Source organism: Strongylocentrotus purpuratus, unplaced genomic scaffold (assembly GCF_000002235.5).
Source record: "Strongylocentrotus purpuratus isolate Spur 01 unplaced genomic scaffold, Spur_5.0 spur5_scaffold_11, whole genome shotgun sequence".
In the NCBI taxonomy this organism is placed as follows: Eukaryota; Metazoa; Echinodermata; class Echinoidea; order Camarodonta; family Strongylocentrotidae; genus Strongylocentrotus; species Strongylocentrotus purpuratus.
The window spans coordinates 25,577,814-25,601,049 of NW_022145596.1; the positions used below are offsets into that span (position 1 = coordinate 25,577,814).

Here is a 23,236-nt window from a genome sequence, read left to right on the forward strand (position 1 = left end):
CGGATCAGATTTGCGATGACGTCCTGATGATGATAGCTCAGTTATGAATAACAGCCGACTGACGCTCGTTTCACTCGAGTAGCTTTCTTTTCTCCAATCATTCATCGGATAGGTTTGCTAGATAGAATACAAACAAACATTTATATCAGGACCGGAAGCGGGGTGGTGGGTAGAAAGTGCCCCATGGAGGTTAGAAGTGCCCTTTGAAAGTGAAAAATGTACCCCTCCCTAGTTTTATTTGCCATTTGTGTTATTTTCTCATTTTACCCACTGACAGCCGATTTGTATAAATCATCTGTAGGTTGATTACGCTGATCATTTTCAAAAATCGTAATCGATAAATCTGATCCAAACAGACATTGATGATGTCAGATGCCCTTTCATGTATGTCCTAAAAAATTATAATCCAACGTCCTTTTCATTAACTTTTGATTTCTTAAAATGAATCGCTCAATCTTACAAAAAACGCCATGGTCCCTTGAGAAACACTTGGTCCAGTCGTATGAGATTTCAGAAGTTTATTTTTGTTTTTTCTTCTTTTCATCGGCACCAGCGCCATATTACCCGACTTTTTTTTGGACGTATTTTTCACTCATCATTGTTTCCTCTTTCCAATTGCATGTAAAGGGGTCGTTAAATACATCGATCCGTACACTATATTTCTTTTCAAAGAACGCATTCACACTTATTCAATGTTACCCTACATGTGAGTATGTGCTCCCGATTTGTTTTTAAAACATTTGACACCATAGTGTGTACGTTATTATTTTTTTTTTGGGGGGGGGGGATTTTTCATCAAAATTGTTTTAATTTCACGTACACTATATGTACTGCATTATCAAGAATAGGATTTTTTTTTTGGGGGGGGGGCAAACATATCAACTCGTTTACAAATTTACTTTACTCATTCTTTACTCACGATGACGTCATAAGAAGAAGACAGGATCACATGTTCAGCGTCATTTCGAAAGAATTCAACGCATTTACTCTTCACTGAATCCTAGAATCATTCTATCCCTACCTCTTTCTCTCTTTCTCTCTCTCTCTCTCTCTCTCTTTCTCTCTCACACACACACACACACGCACACACACACTGTATCGCATCTCACATGGATGGTTCACTTGTTACCCCCACCATTATTGTCATCATCATCAATATCAATATAACCACCATCATCACCATCGCCATCATCATCAATACAGTCGCCATCACAATCATCATTACCAACATCATCATCAATATAATCTGCATTGCCATCATCATCATTATCATCAATATAATCATCAACATCATTATCATTTTCATAAATATACTCACCATCATCATCAATATAATCACCATCACATTATCCCAATTACCATCATCACTATCAATATAATCACCATCATCATCAATAAAATCACCATCATCATCATCATTAAATTCATCATTTTCATTATCGCTACCTTTACTGGACATCTACAATGAAAACCAATTTTGAAGGCATTTCCTCCAACATGAAAACCAGTACAATAAAAAATATCATATAGCATGAAATAAAATGATACAAAATATAAAAATAAAATATTATACAATTAATTTATTGAATATATTTCAATATAACATGTATATACAAATCATAAGAATTTGTGATAGAATACTAAAAATTATTACTCCATCAATAGCTCGTATGACTGGCAAATAAACGTTTAAAATGTTCAACAAATGGTAAACAAATAATTGGAGTTTAAAATACAAAGTAGGTGACATTTCAAATATTTTTTAGCCAAGCGATAGTTCCCAAATTATGGTTTGTTACCACATGATCTCCAATGCCAAAATGTCTTATCATCCAGCTCGAGTGTGGGAGTATTTAGCATTTCTCCTGTCAAAATCGTCTCATGGAACAACCTTCCGGCTAAAAATTAAATGAGATAAATATGTCGACGACCTTTCTGTATTTCATAGAATTTAAAATGGTTCCTCATGGACTGTGCTGATCTGTACATCTTGTATTCTAGCCCAGCTACGAAGGCAATGATTATTTCTTCCTCCAGCAATGCAGAGTGTTTTTGTTTTGCTTTTATTTCCTTATATCATAAGACGGAAACAAGCACGGGAGGATTCTTCACTTTGGACTCCAGTTTTGGGGTTTCTTTTTCGCTTTCCAAAGCTTGTGAAATCTGCAACATGATCCTCTGCACCTTCTACAAGCAGCGCTTGTTATCCCCCTTTGATATCCTCCATTTTTGAGGAGACTGTTCATTGCTTCAGGAGCACACAATGTCATCCCATGTGTCCTTCAATCAAACCTCGTTGTCGCATTCATCAGTATTTCCCCTTTTTGGATTTTTTCAAGAGGGAGTCTCTCAGAGCAGTCTGAAAATAGAACAAAAATTGGGTACACTGATCAAGATTTGATTCCAAAGGGACAAAAGAAAAGGGGGAAAATGAGGGAGAGGGTAGTTCATCTCTTCAGAACCACAAGGGTGTTGATTCTATTGGGGAGTTGCAAGAAAGTTGCAAATCAATTGCAAAACCCCAAAATCAAGCTTAAGTCTTGCGATTAATTGCAAATTCGCAATTGATCGCAACTAAACTTTCTTGCAATGTCCCATTAGTAAGAGAGAGAGAGGGGGGGGGGAATAAAAGCTAGATCTAGTTAATTGAATTAAATTGTTAAAACTTTAATTCTAACAAAATCTGAGGAAATTTAGGAGACTAGTGGGGCGTTGCAAGAATGTTGAGTTGCAATCAATTGCAAATATCAGTTGCAAATTTTGCAACTTGCAATCAATCGCAACTTTCTTGCAACGCACCAAATGTATAAGTATATGGATTATCATTGCCTTTCTGGCTCCAAGCAGATGAATTGGAGACTATTAAGGGTGCTACATAATTCATTTAGTTTCATCAGATTTTTATCTAGAAACAGGAAAATAAATTACAGATGTTTCTTGATATCAGATTCTATCAATACCATATATTTATTTCAGATTGTATAGACAAAATACAGTTTCAGAACGCATATCAATCAAAAGGTATTTTCGATGAAAACTTCAGATACAGAGTTCTGATAAAACAAGATACCTAATTTCACAAAGAAATTCTTATGGTTCCCATACCCATGTTATAACAAATATCCATTACAATTTTTCAAATTTAGAATGTGATTGTTATGATTAGGGAACACTAAAAAAAATACTTAACTTACATGTGTACGAAGAACAACTGAACTGACAAGAAACTGATTTACATTTAAAAGACAAAATTGAAAAATATGAAACACTAATGTGAATACAAAGAGCAAGAGAATTTGATGAGGAGAAACAAAAGTGTAAACAAATTTGAGGACAGCATGAACTTATAATAATAATAGTCACATTTGTATAGTGCTTAAAAGTATGTTTCTAAGCACTTTACATTGTACTTATTATTACCCTGGTCGTTGGATTGAATGACTATTTACCTGTTTTTCTCTGAAGGATCTTTTGAATTTGGACTTAATGTCAAATTTCTGTTTCAGCATCATGAATGGTTTGTTCTTTCTCTTCTGTTTGTTGGTAGTACTTGCATGGGGGTTCATCTTCTGCCTCTTACTTCCAAACTTTTCTCGTCCTTCGCGTCCAGCCTGAGATCAAGAGAAGAAAATTTGAAGTTGTATACATCATTTTTCATTAAGGGCAGTAGGCACTCTTGGATTGTGCTCTTCTTTCACATCCAGCCTGAAACTCAGGAGCGAGAGAAAAAAAATTGAAGCTGTTGATATCATTTAGCCTCTACTATATGCCAGTTCATACAATATTGCTTGATATAAAGTGGATACTCTCACACTGTGTCATGCCTAACTGCATGTATTATTCCATAGAATTTGGTGTGACTTGGTGTTAGGGAGTCTACTTTATTTCAAGTAATACTGTAGTTGCAGTATGAGCATGAGCAGATAAAGGTCATTGCAGACCAATATTTATTTATTTATTTATTTATTTATAACACATCTTTAAAAAGAAGGGTAGCCCAATCAGCAAACAAATACTGGTTTTCGTTGAGGCCCTTCATGACACAAACAAGTATATACATTTCATCAACATATCAAAATATAAATAAATATAGAAAATTACAAAATACGATTTTAACAAACACAAAATTGCAAACCAGGTTATAAATAAGGATTTGATTAAAAAGAATGTGAAATACACGGAGACAAAATACTGGATACGTGCTCATGAAAGTTATGTAATCATTATTCATTTACGCAGAAGCAGTGCACTCCATGATACACAGGTGGAAGTATTCTTTGAAAAGGGGAAACAAAGGCTATTTATGTAGCACCTCCATCGCTGTAGGAGTGATTATTTCAAAATGTACAAAGTGGGACCTCTTCATGTTTTGAAGATCTGTGGATATTTGGGGTCATTTGGGACATGTGCTAACCGAGCACTGGTCTATTCAGGAGAAGGAGAACCTCCCCCAAATGACATCCTATGCCACTCAAATGAAATAAGGGCAGTCTTAGTGCACTGGCATTGTGAGTTCCTTCCCATGCAACCTTAACTTCAAGAGAAACAAGTAAAGCCATATTAAAGAAAGATTTAGTTTGTTTAGAGGTAACAATTTAAGGTCTGGTAGCAAATAGGATATTGTAGGATGCTGAACAGAGAATAATAAACAGATATATTTTGAGTGAGTGGGTGTAGCAGTACATTCACTTGTTCAACATCTGTATTCGCCCACAACCCTTTAATATTAATTTAATTTAATTTAATTTAATTTAATAATAATAATAATATCTAATATTTATATAGCGCACACCATGCAAGGTGCTCAAGACGCTCCAATAATACCCGGCTCTGCTAGGCTGCCGATTTCGGCACTCACAGCATTCAAGGAATTCTTTCATACAGGTACCCATTTAACACTTGGGTGGAGAGTGGCAAATGCAGATTAATGTCTTGCTAAAAGACTTTAGTGCTGCGGCAGGACTCGAACCGCAGACCTCGTGATCCACAGTACGACGACCTATCCCCTAGACCACAACACCTCTAAAAAGCATAATTTCACCCCTCTTTCTTTTCTTTTTCTTTTTATTTCTTTGCATTTCACAGGGTTACGATAGAAATATACAGGTACCAAAAAGAATTCTATTATTATTATTGTTTTCATCAAAACAATCAAATTCTTGAACAACCAAAACTAGTATTTCCTTCCATCAGCACGGAACACAATTGCAATTAATGGCCTTGTCCGTCATCTTAAGCGAACATTACATCAAAGTAATATGAAATCATGATTTCTACGGGACCTAAAGCAGGATACTAAAATGACCCTTTTGAGTTGATTTTTGAAAAGTCTTTGCAAATAAGTGAGTGGATCTTACCATAAGGGTAGCCATCCTTGTTTCTCTGTCATGCTTGGGTTTGTAATGAATGGATTCAATCTGGTTGAGAGAGAGAAGCTCCCCTCCTTGGTTCTTATCGCTGCTTATCTCCACGTTCTTCCTCTTGCGTCCCGCCTTGGCTTTAGGCGCATTGGCCAGCTCCTTCCGCACCTGCTCCGTGCGGATTGCCTGCAAAAATTGAAACATTATTTCCTCAATTAGTCCTAAATCCTATTGTAAACATACATATTTTAAACATACATAATGTCCACCAGTGTGATATAATTTACGTTTCAAAGGACAATACATGATACTCATACTACATAGAACATAGACAATACATAGGACAACATTACTCATTTTTACAATTAACATGATATAGGAGGGATACAGCCTAATTAGTCATAACAATACAAGGTATTCTTACAATATATACGCATAGAATGAGCAACAGTCAAAGTGAGCAAGTTAGAAAATGCAATGCAAGAAACTGGTGGGAAAGAATTGTTAAAATGTGAGCATCAGAAAAATCTTTCAACAAGTCTCACAGGTAAATGTTGCCTTATAATGTTCTTTTCACTTCACAAGTTTTGCACACAGCAAACCCTTAGTCGCATCAAGAAATACCCCCTAGACTATCAGAGAGATTTGGGGCGAAAGAAATGTTAAAGATAATGACTTTACCGAATGATACTCAATTCCCCATGAGAGCCAAGTACTATGTGTCTTTAAGCACAAGACAACTCTCTTGATGAAAACCATTTGAAGCAGATTAAAACTTATCAAATGAAGAAATACAAATGAATAGCCCACTTGCAGGGCTCACTTTGGGGTTAATAGGTCAACGAACCTGAAAGTCTTCTTGGGTCAGTATCCTGGTTTGACTGATGGCCGTGGCTCGAGTCACTTTCTCTTCCATGGTGAGGTTCGTGGCAGGGTTCTCCGCTCCCTCCTTTGCGTCGCCCTCATCGTCCGAAGAGTGAACCACGTTGTGCCAGCTGTCTTCGCTGTCATGGGAATCATTGCTTGCTGTCTCCCATCCATCTAAAATTAGGTTGGTAAAAAATTTATTAAATAAAATGTTCTGTGTAGAGGTGTCGTGGTCGAGTGGATATGTCACCCGACTGTCGATCACAAGGTCCGCAGTTCAAGTCCTAACGCGGCACTAATATCCTTTGTCAAGACATTGATCTACATTTGCCACTCTCCACCCAGGTGTTAAATGGTTACCCGGTAGGATGCGAAAGCTAATGTGGTTTGATTAGCAAGTGGCGCTTGTAAAATGGCGACTGGCTGGAATGCTCCCCAGGGAGTGGAGAATGTGCATACCTTGTGTGCGGGTAAGCATGAATCCGATGACCGGGGTAATAATATATATCCTGAAATGTGCGATATAAGGACGAACTATTATTATTCCCAAGGTAATTCCAGCGGCACTAATGTCATTTTGCAAGACATTATTCTACATTTGCGGTTCTACACCTAGGTGTTAAATGGGTACCGACAGGAAAGAATTCCTGGAATGAGGTGAGCGCCGATATGGTAGCCTAGCGGAGCCAGGATAATATTGGAGCCCCTGGAGCACCATATGCGGTGGATATGTGCACTATATAAATATCCAATATTATTTTTATCATTATAAGAGGGCGCATGATCATTGATTTCATGATAACTATTTTGTGTTACCTTTATGTTTAATTTTTTAACTTGCTCAATAATTATTTACCATTTCAATTACTTAACATTTGAATACCCCATTTATTTTTACATGTATGTCTTTACATGATTTTACATCTCAATTGATTATACAATTCATTTTTGGGGTAGATGGTCCCTTTTTAAATAAGTAACTTAATCATAAAAAACAATATGTCAACTTACATCATTCTTATTGATCACTCATTACATATAAACAAATATATAGTCAGACCTGCTTTAGTGACCACCTGTCTACAAAGGCCACATTTTTTGTTTCCCTTGAAAATGGTTTCTCATTGAATCATGTACTAAAAAAACCTGTCTACAAAGACCACCTGTCTACAAAGACCACCTGTCTACAAAGGCCACTTTTTGTGTTTCCCTTGGGCAGTCACTATAGACAGGTTTGATTGTCCAACCAAAGAGGTTATTTTTTTTGATAAACTTAAGAAATCGATATACCTTTATCCTCGTCCTGATCTTCCTCTTTCTCTTCACCTAACACCTCTGCCCCGGGGATGAAGTCTGGTGCTACTAGCTCTCCGAACTCCTTTGCTTTCGCCTCTGTGGACTGCTCTGTAGGCTTACCCTGAAATCAAAACAAAATGAAATTTTTAATTAAACAAAATTGGTAACAGCAGAGTTGAGTTCCAAGTATTTCATAGAAACAAAACTACCAGCTTTTTCCCTGATTTCCTCCTTGATTATCCCTGTTGTGGTTTCAAAATATGACCCTTTTTAAGTGGGAAACACCATCAACAATCGGTTCTACAGGCAATACAGCATATAAGGTGTATTACATGGCCAGTGGATATGCTGTTTGGACACAAGTCAACATAAGAGGCTGGCTCCTTTCTTTAGAGGCTAAATAGATCCCTCAAATTTTTCCTTGATTTTAGTAATTTTTAATTAACCAACTTTTCCTTGACTGGTAAAAAGGGAACTCATTTTCCAGGTTTTCCCTGATTTTTTCAGAAAAGCTGGAAACCCTATATTGGCAGCAGAAGGAGTGATCAGAAAGAGTACCTTGACATCAAAACAGTAGGGAGGTATCACCCACAAACATATTTAAAAGAAATTCCAGGGCCCCGTTGCATAAAACTTACCATTGATAGTAACTTTGCCATCAATGGCAACTACCATGGTAACAGGGCTCAACAGCCAATCAAAATCAAGGGTTCCATGGTAGTAACCATTGATGGCAAAGTTACCATCAATGGTAAGTTTTGTGCAACGGGGCCCAGGTCCTGGCAAAATTTATCAGGGATATCGACTAAAAGTCAGTCATAAATTATTGACCTACGGCAAGGATATTGTAAGACATGATATTACTATGTTATGTAATGTTATTTCAATTGGGGAAAGATATTACTCTGCGTGCTAAACTTTAAAACTTCCTCACATTGCAGCGATTAGTCAAACATCTAAAGTGAATGTGCTATATTTCACTACATGATGAGTTTAGCTATTCACGCGTTGAGAGCTAGAAGGGCATTAAAAAGGTATTAGAGAGTATGAGTTGTGTGCATTTGTGTGTAATTGGGTTTTTTACAGACGTGTATCACTCAGATATGATTACGTCTGGGGACCGACCTTTAACATCACCATCCACAAGAGATAAAGGTTGATAAGAGTTAATGCCTGCTCCGTCTTAAAACAGACAAATTGGTAGTCGGATGAATTCCACCCCTCCCCCCTCCCCACACACACACACACACACTTACCTTGTCTTTTCTGTGGAGAAGCTCTGGGTTAGTTTTCCTGAAGAGGTGGATGAGAGATCTTGATGCGGCCATGACGGACTTGCTACGGTAGTTCTTGTACTGAGTCAGGTCCTGAAGCAGGTCTGGACCCATTGCAAGGGGACATCTGGCACAAACCTCCCTCACTGCATTCAACCTGGGAAGAAAGTACACGTGAGGTGGGTTAGTTATGGGACTGTTCAGTTACAAGGTTAGGTTCTGAAGCAGGTCTGGACCCATTGCGAGAGGACATCTAGCACAAACCTCCCTCACAGCATTCAATCTGAGAAGAAAGTACAAGTAAGGTGGGTTAGTAATGGTCCTATTCAGTGACAAGGTCATGTCCTGAAGCAGGTCTGGACCCATTGCAATTGGACATCGAGCACACACTTAAAAAACTGCATTCAACATGGGAGCAAGTTATGTTTAATGCTAAAGGGTACAGATACAATTCAGAGACACAATTCAATTGTTTTTGTATTGTATTTCACTCAGATAGCTTGAAAGGAACCCAGGCAGTGTGGAGCTTTCTATAGTATCAAGACACTAAAAGCCATTCATATATGCCACGATGGTTTACCATGGGATATGGGAATGGAGCTACATACAGACAATCACTTACCCAACTGCCATGACTTCATTTGAGTTCCTCTCAGTCACAAAGTTATTGACTAGAGTCCTCAGCACAGATTCAATGATGTCAGGTGGTACGAGCTCATGGGTGGCTTGCGCTGTGTACAGCAGAATCTTCGTCACCTCTGAAAAATTAAAATAGCCACAATGAAATTTGTTATTCTTGATTTCATTTCGAGGGGTCAGTGACACAAAGATGTCGCTCCATTTTGGCCATTTTGAGAAAAGGGGTTTATGTGTCACTGAGCGCTTGGGCCTTATGGAGTTAAGTCTATGTTTCACTAGCCATTGACTTCAATGGGGTGTGGAGTGGAGTTAAGTCATTGGGTTTCCTGGAAAGCCCACATTTTTCTGAACATTTTGATATCAAATACTCATTTTGGCAAAATATGGAGTTACGTCTTTGTGTCACTGAACCCTCAATTTGATATATCATGTTTTCAATCTACAGACCTAGTGGAACCATTAAAATGGTAAAAAAAATGCTCCGGAGCAAAAGCTCAAGAAACAGAGATGACATGGACAACTGATCATTGATCAAACCCCACTACTCTGCATCTTTAAGCTTCTCACTTCTCACTAGTATGTCAAAAGATAAAGAGATCTGAAATACACTACACAGGGAGTTATTAAATGAGGCATGTAATGAGAATGAGGCTTGACGAGAGGTCAAAAGTCTGACCTTTCTGAGATGGCTGGATGAATCTCTGAAGGAAAGGATAAAAGTTGAAGAGGACGAGTTGATGTATTCCAACCAAACGTGAGACGAGGTTGATCATCATCAGCTTCACTTCAAACCTCTCCGTCGTCTTCTCCAGCTGCTTGAAAAGACGCTCGGCAAAGTCTGAACAGAGAGAAAAGAGAAGAAGAAAAAAATACACTCAAACCTGCTTTGGCTACCACCTGTACATAAAGACCACCTGTTTTTAAAGACCACATTTTTTGTTTCCCTTGAATATGGTTTCTAATCGAAACCTCTACTAAAGGAACCTGTACATAAAGGCCACATTTTCGCCCATAAAGACCATTTTTCATGTTTCCCTTGAGCGGTCTTTATATACAGGTTTCCCTGAACATGGATTACAGCAATGATGCACCCATACAGCAATGTTTTTCTAAGAGGACCGATCACTGATTAACATAATTGGTATACTGCTAGAACGCATGAAATCAACATCATCATTCATCATCATCATGTCATGGATATAAAGTATTGCTGAGTTTCTCCTGTAAATTGTTCATTGAGTTCTGTAATCTATGATTTGAATATGAGTGCTAACACCACACAGTTTCTAAAAAAATACACATATCTGATATAATCTTCTTCAAGAAAAGATACATTTCAGGCATACTCCAAAATCACAGCAATAAATCTGATCCTTACAAAATCTTTTTTTTTCTTCAAATACACTAGACTAACCTTGAGGATCATGGACAAGATGCAATGCTGAAAAGTTGAATGCTTCTTTCCTCTTTCGCTTCTTTTTGTGCTTCTGTATGAGGGGGGAAGAATAGATACAGTACATCCATGAGTCAAAGATTATGAAAGAACAAATTCATCAAACAAAATATAGAATGGGTAGAAGAATCCCTGCAATCTGATTTCATGGGTCGGTGGAATTGTGTGCATGCAGAAACTTCTGACCCACCTGCGCATCATTTTTATAATGACAAATAGTCAAAATGAATCATTCATATATTCATGTTTACACAAAACATATGATTTAGCACACTGGATTCAAACAAGTACAAACTTTTAAATTCAAAGTATGTCAAGAAATGAGATTAAGATTACAATTGCTATGACAAAGGAACTACCTACTGCTGTGCAGACTGCCTCATCTGTTGACCAGTTCAAGAAACTACTCAAGTCACATCTTTTCTGCTAGAAATTACTTTATTACCAGCCTACATATACTTTGCTGATCTCTAAGAAGTGTCTAACTTTTGTTTTTAAGTGGCCCAAACATTGTCGAGCATGTGTGCAGCGCTTTGTAACTGCAAGGAAAAGGCGCTATATCAAATATCTTTTGGATTGGATGGATTGGAAAGGCAGATCGCGGATTGTCTGGTGGGAGAGGGGGAGGGGCATAAGAACTGCACACAATGTCAACAGTATCAGTGTACATGTAGCGAAACACACGTTTGTTTCCCTCCATGGTCATGTCCAAAACCAATTATACGATAGCACTTTACAGAATTTAAAGTTCACAATACCATTCCAAATGTCACAGTTCTCTTTAGGACATGATATTACCATTCCAAGACCACAAAATAAGCATCTATCTATCTAAGTATCTTCTCCCGGTTCGGAGGTTGATTGCAACACCTCTCCATTTCACTCTATCTTCTGCCATTCTGGTGCACTCTTGCAGTTTCAGTCCACTTGACATTCTCTTCCCAGTTGATCCTAGGTCTCCCTCTCGGTCTAGTTCCTTCTACTCTTCCCTCCAACAAAACTTTTTAGCATGACAAAGAGTATTTGACTTTTTTTTATCTCCTTGACTAATCCTACCAGCCCAATTTGTTTATGCCCTGCCATGTGCAATATCTCTTTGTTGGTTTTCCTTCCTTTCCAGGATATTTTCATAAGCATACACCTCATAAATATTGCAGAGCCACTTACCCTGAGTACTGTGAGAGCCTTCTTGGTTTTCTTCTGTCTCTTCTTTGATGTCTTGTTCACCTTCTTCCCAATGAGGATATGTTTGGCAACAGTTCCCTCATCCTAATATAATCAAACAAGACAATAACCATCAAATATATTATGATGCACAAGGACATATAACATTGCAGTGTAAAAGCAAACTTCGGTGAGATACCGGTTTTTCGTCATGTGAATCCCCTCGCTTCAGCGCCAATGCATGCAGGGCATGGACATGTCACAGTTTTTCATGTTTTATTTTCCAGTAGTTATGGTAGTACAAAAAATTGATGATTTTTCAAAATGGTCTTTTGGATGTGTAAATGGGGCTATGGTAAAGTCATTATCTTACTTTTCCCCAACCCAAAGACTCTGAGAGATACTAGGGGTATTTTTTGATTGGACTAAAGGTGTACTGTGTGCAAACTTGTACACCCATTAATGGTATTTCCACCAAGTTTGGTGTTAGCGAATCATGGCCTTTTGCACATGGAAACTGACGACCCTCTTCCTTAAAAATCAAATTGTTTTCCCAATTCTAAACATTAACCTCTGAAGAAATTATACCTGGATCAATTGTTGAAAGAGCAAATGTTGCATCACCTTCCTCCCATGAAGAACTCTGTTCCATCGTAGGAATTGAGAGAAGGGAAATATTGAGTTTCTTTGATGAAAACAATGAGATGTTCTCCCTGAATAAGATCATGTAAAATAAGACGAAACATGAAGCTTACTTCTGATTCGCTGTCACTGTCATCATCATCATCTCCTTCCTCGTCTGACCCAAGAAAGAATTTCAAACCCGTGACCAGGATCTAAACAAGATACGATAATGATATACATACATTGTTAAATGTTAAGATACTTTACTTTAAAGGTACCAGACATAATTAGCATTTTATGCTATTTTCTGGTCACTATTATTCATTCAAGATATTTGTTAAACATACATTTATTATTGTTATTATTGTTATATTACTGTATTTGAAAGTTTGGATAATAAAACCTAAACTCAACTCGACTCAACTCAACATTAAAAAGAAATCTGCATGCTCCATAGCAAGTAGAGGAAAGATAGTTGTGAAACAGCACAAACATACTTGATCACACATGTACATTGTGACTGATGGAGCTCAAAAATATTTCTCTTCAATAGAGACTGGTCATTGGAGACAACTATTGGAGCTCAATGAATCGACCTTGGAGCCTGCACACTGAATGCATGTGTCCCTACTATTTCTATCTGCTAGCTATGACACACTCTCTTGACAGAGCCATGACAGTTCACACAGAATCACAGCACCTCAGCTGTAGTTTATAGCATACTCGAGCCACCAGTCCCCCTTCCCCACTTTGCTGTTTCCCCATGCAATGAACAATGATGTTATTTCAATATGCTGATTAAAATTTCAAAGCCACTGTGATAATGACCATGTGGGATAAGGCTCGTTCAGACGTTCAAATGTTGTGAAGTTATTGCTCTTTATAAATTTATTTAACCTGACACAAAAATGCCTGCTCCGGCCCTTCAATTGTTTTTCAGGTATTACTCAAGCGTAACACCAAGCGAGAGTCCTTACCTTGGTAACTTTAGAGAAGCAAGCTGTCACAATCACATTCACTGTCTTGGTATCATTCCTGTCAAAACAAATCAAACACAACATGAAACATACAGGTAGTATCTTTTTGAAAGCAAAAAAATTGAAAAGACTATCAAACAATTAGGTCATGAAGTAAATAATGTTTCAAAATTTGTTGCGCAGGATTAGCGTAAGTATTTCCATTGGGCTTCAGCTTATATTTACGGCTTGGTGAGGAACAACTGAATTGTTCATACCCCATGTACCTTTGATGCTTTGTTTTTTGTAACTCAAGAATTAAAGCTGGATTGGATGAAATTGGGCCTTTTTGGAATACTTATACATTTAAGCTTAAATAATGACACCTTTTCAAGAAACATATTGGGACAAATCAATTTGCTTCTACATACTCAAAATATTAAAAAACTTATAATTCAGTTGTCAACTTTATGTGAATGGTATTGGATTAATTTTCTGGGTTTATATGGCACTTAATGCACCTCTGTTTTTAAGCGCTTTTCAAAAGAATTATTTTCCTGGCTATAATATTCAGGCTTGCCCACCCACAATGTACATGTATGCACATTGTGCAGTGTCTAAATGACAAAGCGAAAGAAACATAACAATGAGAGAGAAACATATTCTTTTTAAATAGTTGGGAATTAGACATACTCACCATATATTTTTCTGGTACAGTTCTATCATCACATCTAGAGACATCTTGGCTGCCACTGAGCTGTTGTCTGTCAGCATCGTGTACATGAAATTTTGTAGTGTCTGTTCACACAAGAAAAAAATGTTACAAAGATGAAGTAAGAAAACGACATAGCAGCAATGTGACAGGAAAGTAAGTGGCATTAGATCGGGAGAAAGAAGTCAGTATTTATCTTCAATCCTAGGGGCAGTCAATTATGTTTTTCACCAAGGAAATTTGTGGCAATATATCATAGGGTTTAAAAACTATTTCAAATTTCACAATAACATATGACAAGTCCACACTGTGTATACTAAAGCTTGGACATTTCTGTGACAACACATTGTTGGAAATTTAGAAGTTTGGCATCAAAGACTTGAGGCAAAATGGTTATACAAAATTTGGATGGCATAATCACCTAATTACAGGTGATTGATTAAGGCATATAAAGAAACAAAGGAGTAGTCTAGCAAAAAGCTACTTTGACCATCACATAGAGAGATTTCACACTTACAATTCCTCTTTGGATATTTAAAGCTTCGGATATTTTGAAAATAGTTTACAAGCATGGAACCCAAAATAGTTCCCCAAAAATATATATTGTGTTGACTGGTCTCTTCGACTCTCCGTGGAGTTCTTTATACAAAGATAAATGAACACAATTGAGCACTACTTACTGTATTGAGCTTGTTGTCTTTGTGTTTAGCATTGGTGCGTTTGATGTCATTGACGATGTGATCAAACAGCATCTTACGCAGGACCTTGTCCTGGCAACGGAACAACTCAAAGAACAACCCAAGGAGACTGGTCGGGGAGACTAGCCCTCGATTCCTCAGCAAGATCAGACCTTTACACAGTGTCTGTAGAAGAGCATTGGAAAGTTATATTTCATTCACCTGTTATGACTAATTGTATTTCAATAGTCAGAGTGTGAATTGCATACATTAATTGTTGCTAAAAATGCTAGGTAGGACAAACATTATTGCTTAGTCCTACCTAACAGCACGTAATGTATGCAAATCGCATTCTGACTACCGGTACTGAAATTCAATCACTTATAACAGGTGAATGAAATAATTTGTAATAAGGCACTTTGATAAAGATTTGTGCATTTAATTTGATTACATTACAAAAATGGCCCATTGAATGACACATCAGTGCTCGTCCAACAACTGCTCCATGATCAACTATCGTTTACCACTAATCCAATTTTTAATTTCAACCTTACAAGTTACACTATTCCTAACCCTAACCCTAGACCTTACACCTAAAGCCTGTAGCCCAACCCACAACCCTAATCCTGACCATTTATCATAGACAAAATAAGGCCGGTAGCACATCACCTTTGTGTTTTCATTCTTTAAACTGTACATTAGTTGCAACTTGTCTTTGATAAAACATTGTTATATTCTTTTCACGTGAAGTCATTTCAAATGGATTGTAAAATTGAAAATGATTTGTTATATCATATTTTTTTCATGTGATGTTAACTTGAATGAATTGTGAAATTGTGAACATGCATAAAAAATTAATTAATAAATCAAATAAACAAATAATACACGATGCCATCAAACATCCCATTCAGGGCTCGAATTTAGCGGTGGCCCGGTGCCAATGGCCACCTGAAACGCTGTCGGGCCACCTGAAATCACCGACTAGATGGCCCGGCTGGCCACCCAAATATTTGGACAGTAATATATAAATTATTTATCAACAACTTGTTTAACCTTTAGATCTACCCGAAACCGAGGCGACATTTATTTTTCCAAGCTTTTCCAAGCGACGCAATCCGATCTATCAAACAAGGAAATGTTTCGTTTCGCATACTAACTTTATAAAAACGATGCACGCCGTCGCGTAGGTACTGTACACACCGCCACCGCCGCCGCCACCCCGGCCCGGCCGGTACATAGGCGTAGCGCTATCATAGTATGCTACCGCGTATAGGGCAGCTGTCGATATCCGCATTGCAGCACAGCTAGTACGCTTCTCGACTCTTTGTTGCGCAGTTACAAACTGCGCATGAGATTTCGGGCGGGTAAGTTCCGACCTGATCGGAACAATAAGCATTAAACCAATTAAAAAACATCACGGAAGACTTTAAGGGACTCCAATTCAACAAAATTACCGTAAAATAATTATTTGCTTTGACAAATAATACTATAGATATTCATAATATCTTACAGAAATAATGATATTTCATGAGCTACGTACTCGATATCGAGTTCAGCTAGCCATCATTTTGAAACGAGACGTAGTTGTCATGCAGTAGACTGTAGAGGGCAGTATGCAGAAGAGAGAGGAAAAAGCGCGGGCCTGAGATCACGTGATATTCACGTGACTATTACGTGATGTTTTTTTTCCCTCTCTAGCTGCAAGCTGCCGCATTCTGCGCTGCATGCATGACAACTACGTCTCATTTCAAAATGATGGCTAGCTGAACTCGATATCGAGTACGTAGCTCATGAAATATCATTATTTCTGTAAGATATTATGAATATCTATAGTATTATTTGTCAAAGCAAATAATTATTTTACGGTAATTTTGTTGAATTGGAGTCCCTTAAAGTCTTGCGTGATGTTTTTTAATTGGTTTAATGCTTATTGTTCCGATCAGGTCGGATAACGGTGTAGGGATTTAAACGTGCATATCAAGCTTTACTCGTAACTTCTGCTTGCCGTTATACACGCATTTTTTAGAACGAACGAAAGGCACTTCGATGTTATTTCAAGAGCTCTAATTTATTTTCCTTCATCAAACTATCAAGGATAAACCATTGTGTTGTGGATATATTTTGACAGTTAAATTAATGCCTTTAGTATTACGATTTAATTGCAATAGTCTGATCAATATTTTAGTCTTGTGTGTGGCATTTTCTTGCTCTGTCTTCAGTGGGTCACAGATCTATTTCCACTTCCGTTTCTGAACGCACTCGATCGGTACCACGAAGCGTGATTCATTTCTTGCAGCCTCAATTTTAGAGCGATAAAAACACCTACCGTCAACTGAAACAATATCCATTTATTTCTAAAGCATATTTATTTGATTATATTGAAATATAAGTTTGTGAATTCCATATTTTTAGTTCTATATTTCAAAATATCAGTGTGAAATTTAATTTTGAAAAACCCGATACCCGAAAACCAAAAACCGGGTTTCGGCTCGACGGTCGGGGCCCAGGCGGGGACCCGTTTCGACTCGGGCCTAAAGTAAATATACAATCAATTTTATATCTTCCAACAGAACTTGGAGCTCAAAGAAAAGCAGAAGTTTGGCGCCTTGTGTGCCCTGTACAATCCTAACTTAAGGGGGAGGGGGTCCTTGTGATGCATGATAGTCAAGGAGAAAGGGAGAAAAACATTGAAGTGAAGTTGAGACAGAAGTATAGAAACAAAGAGAGAGGATTTGGAATGAGAGTCTAAAGAGTCACTCACCTTTCATTATTAAATGCAGCTCATGCTGCTTTTAACATGTATAATTTATGCATTTTTTTTATTAAACATTTGCATTATTTAATAACGCATAAAAGTGGGGCCACCTGAAAATCCATTTGGCCACCCAGATCTCCTACCCAAGTGGCCCTGCTGGCCACCTCCAAAAAAGTTAAGGGCAAGCCCTGCCATTACTGGGTATCTTACCATCCTCATGTTAGGATCAAGCACAGTGCTGTAGGTCTGCAGAAGGTCTTTGAGCTGCTGAGGATAGTCTGATAGGTGTTCAGGGTAACAGTGAGCAACCTGGTAAAGAGCAAAGGAAAGGCAATATATAATGTTAGGATTATTCTTAGTCACCTGAACATCACAAAGTATTGTTTGACCAATCTCTAAATGTTATAATAATAATGTAAAGACAAACAAATACATAAACTAGGTGGACACACTCTAACAAGCTTTCATTGTGTTCACCATTTTCCTATCATCCACTTATGTTTTTTATGTAGTCTCTCAATACTGAATTATGTATTATACAGTCTACTTTTTTCCTTTCTTCACCTTGTTTCTTAATCGTTTGATTGAAATGTCATATTTTTATAATGTTTTTATTGCCCATTGACTGTTTTTTACACATTGTTTTGATTGATGTTGGAATTTGGAAATAAATGATTTGAATTAAATTTAATTTTTTTTTAAAGAGAATTCCCCTGCTATTAAAAATAGACATTCAGGAATATAATTTTTCTTATATATTCTAAATCATTTGTGAGACCTGAAATAATGGAGGAAAAAGTTCTTACCTGACTCAGAAACATGGTGAGTTCTTCCAGACTCTTGGAGTACTGTGAGGGCTTCAGCTGAAACACTTGCACATTGGATTGGTAGTGTCGATACTGCTGAAGAAACTGTATGGCAAAAGAAGCAATTGTTAGGATCATATCAGTTTAGGATCATATCAGTTTGGGATGATATCTTTTTTAGCACAAGGAATGGAGTCAAACTGTGTGTTTACAAATTATATGGAGTATTTTTCAGAAAAACGTTGATATTAGTATCAGAGTCTATCACTTTCTCACAGGTTTCAAGGCAAACCGCTGCACAATAAAAGTGCATACATCTACCGCGTAACTAACGAGACAACTTCATTGAGGCGTGCCCGCCCACAACCCATCATCTGTATCATTATGCAGTGCAACTTGTGAGAAAGTGTATACTAATATCAATGTTTTTTCCGAAAAATACTCCCCCAAAAAATAAGAAAATTGGCACAAAAAGGTAAGAAACATAGTCTAGTAACAACTTTTAAATCGTGACCATTTAAAGTAAGACCGCCAAACTTCTGACATTTAAGGCAAAACAGGGGAAAACATTAAATTCTTTTTTTAATTATTGAAAGATCAAATATACTATTATTGTGCAAATACTGTTTATGTATGTCATTAAAAGAAAATTAGTAAAGGAAATGGAAAACTAGAAATATTTACTTACCCGCCGAACCTTTTTTCATGCCAAGCTTCGGACGTACGTATAACGCACGTATAGCGCATAGCGCACGTATAGCGCGCGCTAAAGTGCGCATTCATCGGAGGTTTGGAAACCGGATCAAAAATCATTCGACGGGGGTAAGTTTGACTGCGTTGATTTCATGAAAAAAATATTATTTTCTCGTTTTGGGTAGATTTATTTTAGGTATAACTATCAGAAAGGCCAACACTCACACAATATTTTGGTGCTAAAATCTTACGAAAGCGCTATTTTTTCGTAGTCAAAATGACACTCAACGTTGCCTGTCCGAAGTTTGGAAGAGCGCCATCTTCTGGTAGGGGTACCTGTATAGTACCCCTAGGTCCGTGGTAACGGCCGCCATTAGAAAATTTTCGCGATATAGTGAAAAAGTATCTCAGTAAAGTAGCTCCCATAATTTTGGCAGAATCCACCTGAAATATGCCAAGGATTTGTTTGTAATCGATATATTGGAGGCTCTATACCTTAACTCCCCTGTTAAGGGACTGTAAAAATCCAGGTAACCTGGGTAGCGTCTCACGAAACTGTCATAAGTACAAGTTCACCGACATCCCATTGAAACGCGTGTTAAACTTAATACTAGGGTGTCTGAACGATTTTTCAATTTTCAATTTGGGATCGTTTTTCACCATTTTTGTTTGATATTTGAATTAAAAATGTAATCAAAATAATACATTTCAAATTTCAAGTCTCGCCGATGTTTCTATCAAAAGATACAGCCCCTTCAAAACGCTGAAATATTCATAGCATTTTGCTCAGAATCGACGAAAAAGACGTACACGCAGAGTTATGTTGTTTTGCTAAATTTAGCCAAACAGCTGTATCGCGCGATATGCAAGCGTATGCATATCGTACGCAAGTTGCTCAGCCAATGCGCGACTTGCAAGCTTGAGCCACGCTGTCTCCGCGATATGTGCCATTGACTAGTATGGGTGGCCGTTCCCGCCATAGAACCCGGAAGTGAATACACGTTGTAGTCAATGGCAATATCGCGGAGACAACGCACGTTGTCTCCGTGATATTGCCATTGACTACAACGTGTATTCACTTCCGGGTTCTATGGCGAGAATCGGCCACCCATACTTTCATTCACTATAAGCGCACATGTTACGATGTAACCATGGTTTGGACTGAGCGGAGCTCACGCCTCCCTAATTAGCTGATTCCAAAAATGTGGGAAGGGTATTTTCAAACTGTTATAACAAATGATCCCTTGGGGCTAGCGAAAAAAAAAGCATCTGGATATTATCCTTACGTCTAGCCCTGCTTAAGCCGCGGGGGCGCAGCTCAGGAAAGTGGCAAATTTTGAAGCTAGGATGCAAACAACATTTCAATCGCTGTTTTGACCAAGATATTTTTAGAATTCTGGGGGTGGCCCCCTATGGGGAATATGGAGAAAAACCTGCTCTTTCATATGACACCTCATTTATTGAGTTTCACCTTCAGGATCATTTGTTATAAAGGTTTGAATTTCAAATTTTTTCATAAAATCATTGACCAATTTTGGATGGTCGCGCAATGCACGTAGACCACATAGGGAAGCGTACAATCTCTATGGGAAGGGTTTTAGCACACAACATTGGGTGCGCGATCAGACACCCTATTAATACACGCATTTCAATGGGATGTCGTTGGACTTGTGCTTACGACGGTTTCGTGGGATGCTGCCCTGAAATCTGTCTCTGAATTCGATGTTTTTTTGTGAGTTTTGCAGACGGCAACCTGCCCTAACTTTCTGTACTAACGATGTAGGTTAGTAGTAGTATCAAATGCATGCAAGTTACCCGCCTGAGCTAGGCTCATATTTTGCGTTCGAGCCGTTGAAGTAATTTTTGTCCAAAGTTTGGCAACGTCCGAAGTTTGGCGGTTTTACTCTATTTATTTAAACATTTGATTAATATTTACTTGATTTTCTTGGGTATATTTTAGTAGGTTATCTCCACACCAGAGTTACAGGTCAAAGTCTGGATATGATTCTGAACTATCGCCTCAATCTATTCAAATATGTCCTTAGCACCATTTTCTCTCATCTGCACAATATTACCAAGTCCCTTTAAACTCTACACAAGGCATGCGAAGCAAACCGTCTACATAAAACTACGTGCGTGGTGCTACACTTACTATGTTCCCATATTTTATCCATCGTAACATAACGACATATAGATACAAAAATACTCACTTCTTCAGTATATGATTCTGGATCCCGTTTGATGACATTCTGCAACTGGGGCAGATTATTCGGGAGTTTATTTCTGTTTTTCTCGCTCATTTTGAGGCTTCGCAAGCGTGGACAGCTGACTACTTCAGTCACTCACGTGTAGTGTTACCTTTCTTTTAGCGACGAATAAGACTTCCGGGGTCGTTGGCCAACAAAATAAGCCAGCCCACATCATTAACAAGCCAGCCGATGTAGCGCTACGTTTTAGCCAATACACATTTATATCGGATACACGGTTACGCGAGATGTGCAACGCCTAAAAATCGCCCAGTAATCCGATCAGCTCCATCCTTGAAGGTTGAAATTTGGGAAATTTTCAAAAATAACAATAAAAACAGGAAAAAAAAAAAAAAAAAAAAAAAAAAAAAAATTGGGAAACGGTAGATTGTTTCTGAAAAATCTATGGTGGGATAGTGGGAGGATTCGCCCCATGAAAAGTAGGACCAGAGGACAGAGGTCCAGTTTTAATTATTAGTCCCACATTGACCAGGCTCAGCAGTCAATGACAGCGCAAGGGAATAATCCACTTCCAGAAGGCTGTTATATACCCTCCATCAGAATTATGCAATTTGTCCTTCGATATTAAGTGCCCCTTAATTTCCTTTGCAAAGAGTTTCACTTTTCCGTTCTCATAACTCATAAGTCTCCTTTTTAATCTCAGTTAAGTGCCCCTTTTCAGGTATGATAAGTGCCCCTTTATCCCCCTAACCACTTTCTGATAAGTGTCCCCTCAATTAACCTCTGATATTTGGCCCTATTCAAATTTGATAAGTACCCTTTTTAATTTGACAAGCGCCCCTCTTCCTTTTTAATAATTGCCCCCGCTCCCCTTCTGATAAATACCCATTTTATAAATTCCCCTATTAACATCTGATAGGTGCCCCAGTTCCTGCCTAATAAGAGCCCCTTTTCCATTCGAAGTATCATTAGGTACGATAACCCTATTCAGCTCTTATACGTGCCCCTTTCCCTTTCTAATAATAAGTACCCTATTTCATTTGGATAGATGTCCATTTTCCTTTTTTCCATAAATGCCCACTTTTACCTCTGATAAATGCTTCTATTCAAATTTGATAGGAGCCCCTTTTCAATAGATGCCCGTTTTCCATTATAAGTGCCTTTTTCAACTCTGGTAAGTATCATATTTCGGGTGCGAGTAGTGCCCTGTTTTAATCTCTGATACTGTCACCCTGAGCACTATTTGTTTTAACTCAACAACCCCCCCCCCCCCCCCCCTCGAACAAAAAAAAAGGTAAAATTGTGTCAAATGTGGGGCGAATTTGGAGCTCCCAACACTTTAGAGCGGCTTTAATCACCATGGGTTGAATGAGGGGGCATATCCTTCCACTATTCCACCAAACGTTTTCCAGCTATAGGAACAACCCCCTTTTTTCGAGCAATCAGGCATTTTCCGCGTTTCTATCTCGATACCTTCCTTTTCCAGATTGAGATAAAGTGAAATTTCAAAGAAGTGGGCTAGTAAAACTGGACCTCTGGTCCCACTTAACCACCAATGGGTTGAAGCCTCCCACTATTTTAACTTCTTACTATAGGCACTCACAGTGGCGGATCCAGCCGGCGGGAAGAGGGGGGCCCAATCCGTGAGAAAATATTAGTTGCGACTCAACCAACGGTAAATAAGTGGGGGTGGGATGGGGGGGGGGGGGTAGGAGGCACTTTTTTGACCACTTTTTCAGGAAATTTTTCCCCC

General features: G+C 38.1%; 1 protein-coding gene across 1 annotated transcript; it reads right to left on the reverse strand.

Annotated features, from left to right (window-relative positions):
* Nucleotides 1-1,560: 1,560 nt before the first annotated feature.
* Nucleotides 1,561-21,653, reverse strand: LOC585590 (protein SDA1 homolog). Its single transcript, XM_030980968.1, has 17 exons — nucleotides 21,487-21,653; nucleotides 18,584-18,688; nucleotides 17,988-18,086; nucleotides 15,026-15,208; nucleotides 14,331-14,431; nucleotides 13,655-13,712; nucleotides 12,809-12,889; nucleotides 12,057-12,158; nucleotides 10,851-10,923; nucleotides 10,113-10,274; nucleotides 9,420-9,555; nucleotides 8,780-8,954; nucleotides 7,518-7,644; nucleotides 6,208-6,401; nucleotides 5,358-5,546; nucleotides 3,450-3,611; nucleotides 1,561-2,359 (listed from the first exon to the last, which is right to left on the reverse strand). The coding sequence occupies exons 1-17, from the start codon at nucleotides 21,574-21,576 to the stop codon at nucleotides 2,309-2,311; spliced, it is 2,088 nt and encodes a 695-aa protein (XP_030836828.1). The 5' UTR covers nucleotides 21,577-21,653; the 3' UTR covers nucleotides 1,561-2,308.
* Between the last annotated feature and the right edge of the window lie 1,583 nt (nucleotides 21,654-23,236).

Bases quoted from the DNA above. Each gene is read 5' to 3' on its own strand.
- LOC585590 (XM_030980968.1), bottom strand. From the start codon at position 21,576: ATGAGCGAGAAAAACAGAAATAAACTCCCGAATAATCTGCCCCAGTTG. The intron at 12,890-13,654 runs GTAAGGACTCTC...TATCTTGTTTAG, and splicing joins GCTTCTCTAAAGTTACCAAG to ATCCTGGTCACGGGTTTGAA. The intron at 7,645-8,779 runs GTAAGTGTGTGT...TTTTGATTTCAG, and splicing joins TTCTCCACAGAAAAGACAAG to GGTAAGCCTACAGAGCAGTC.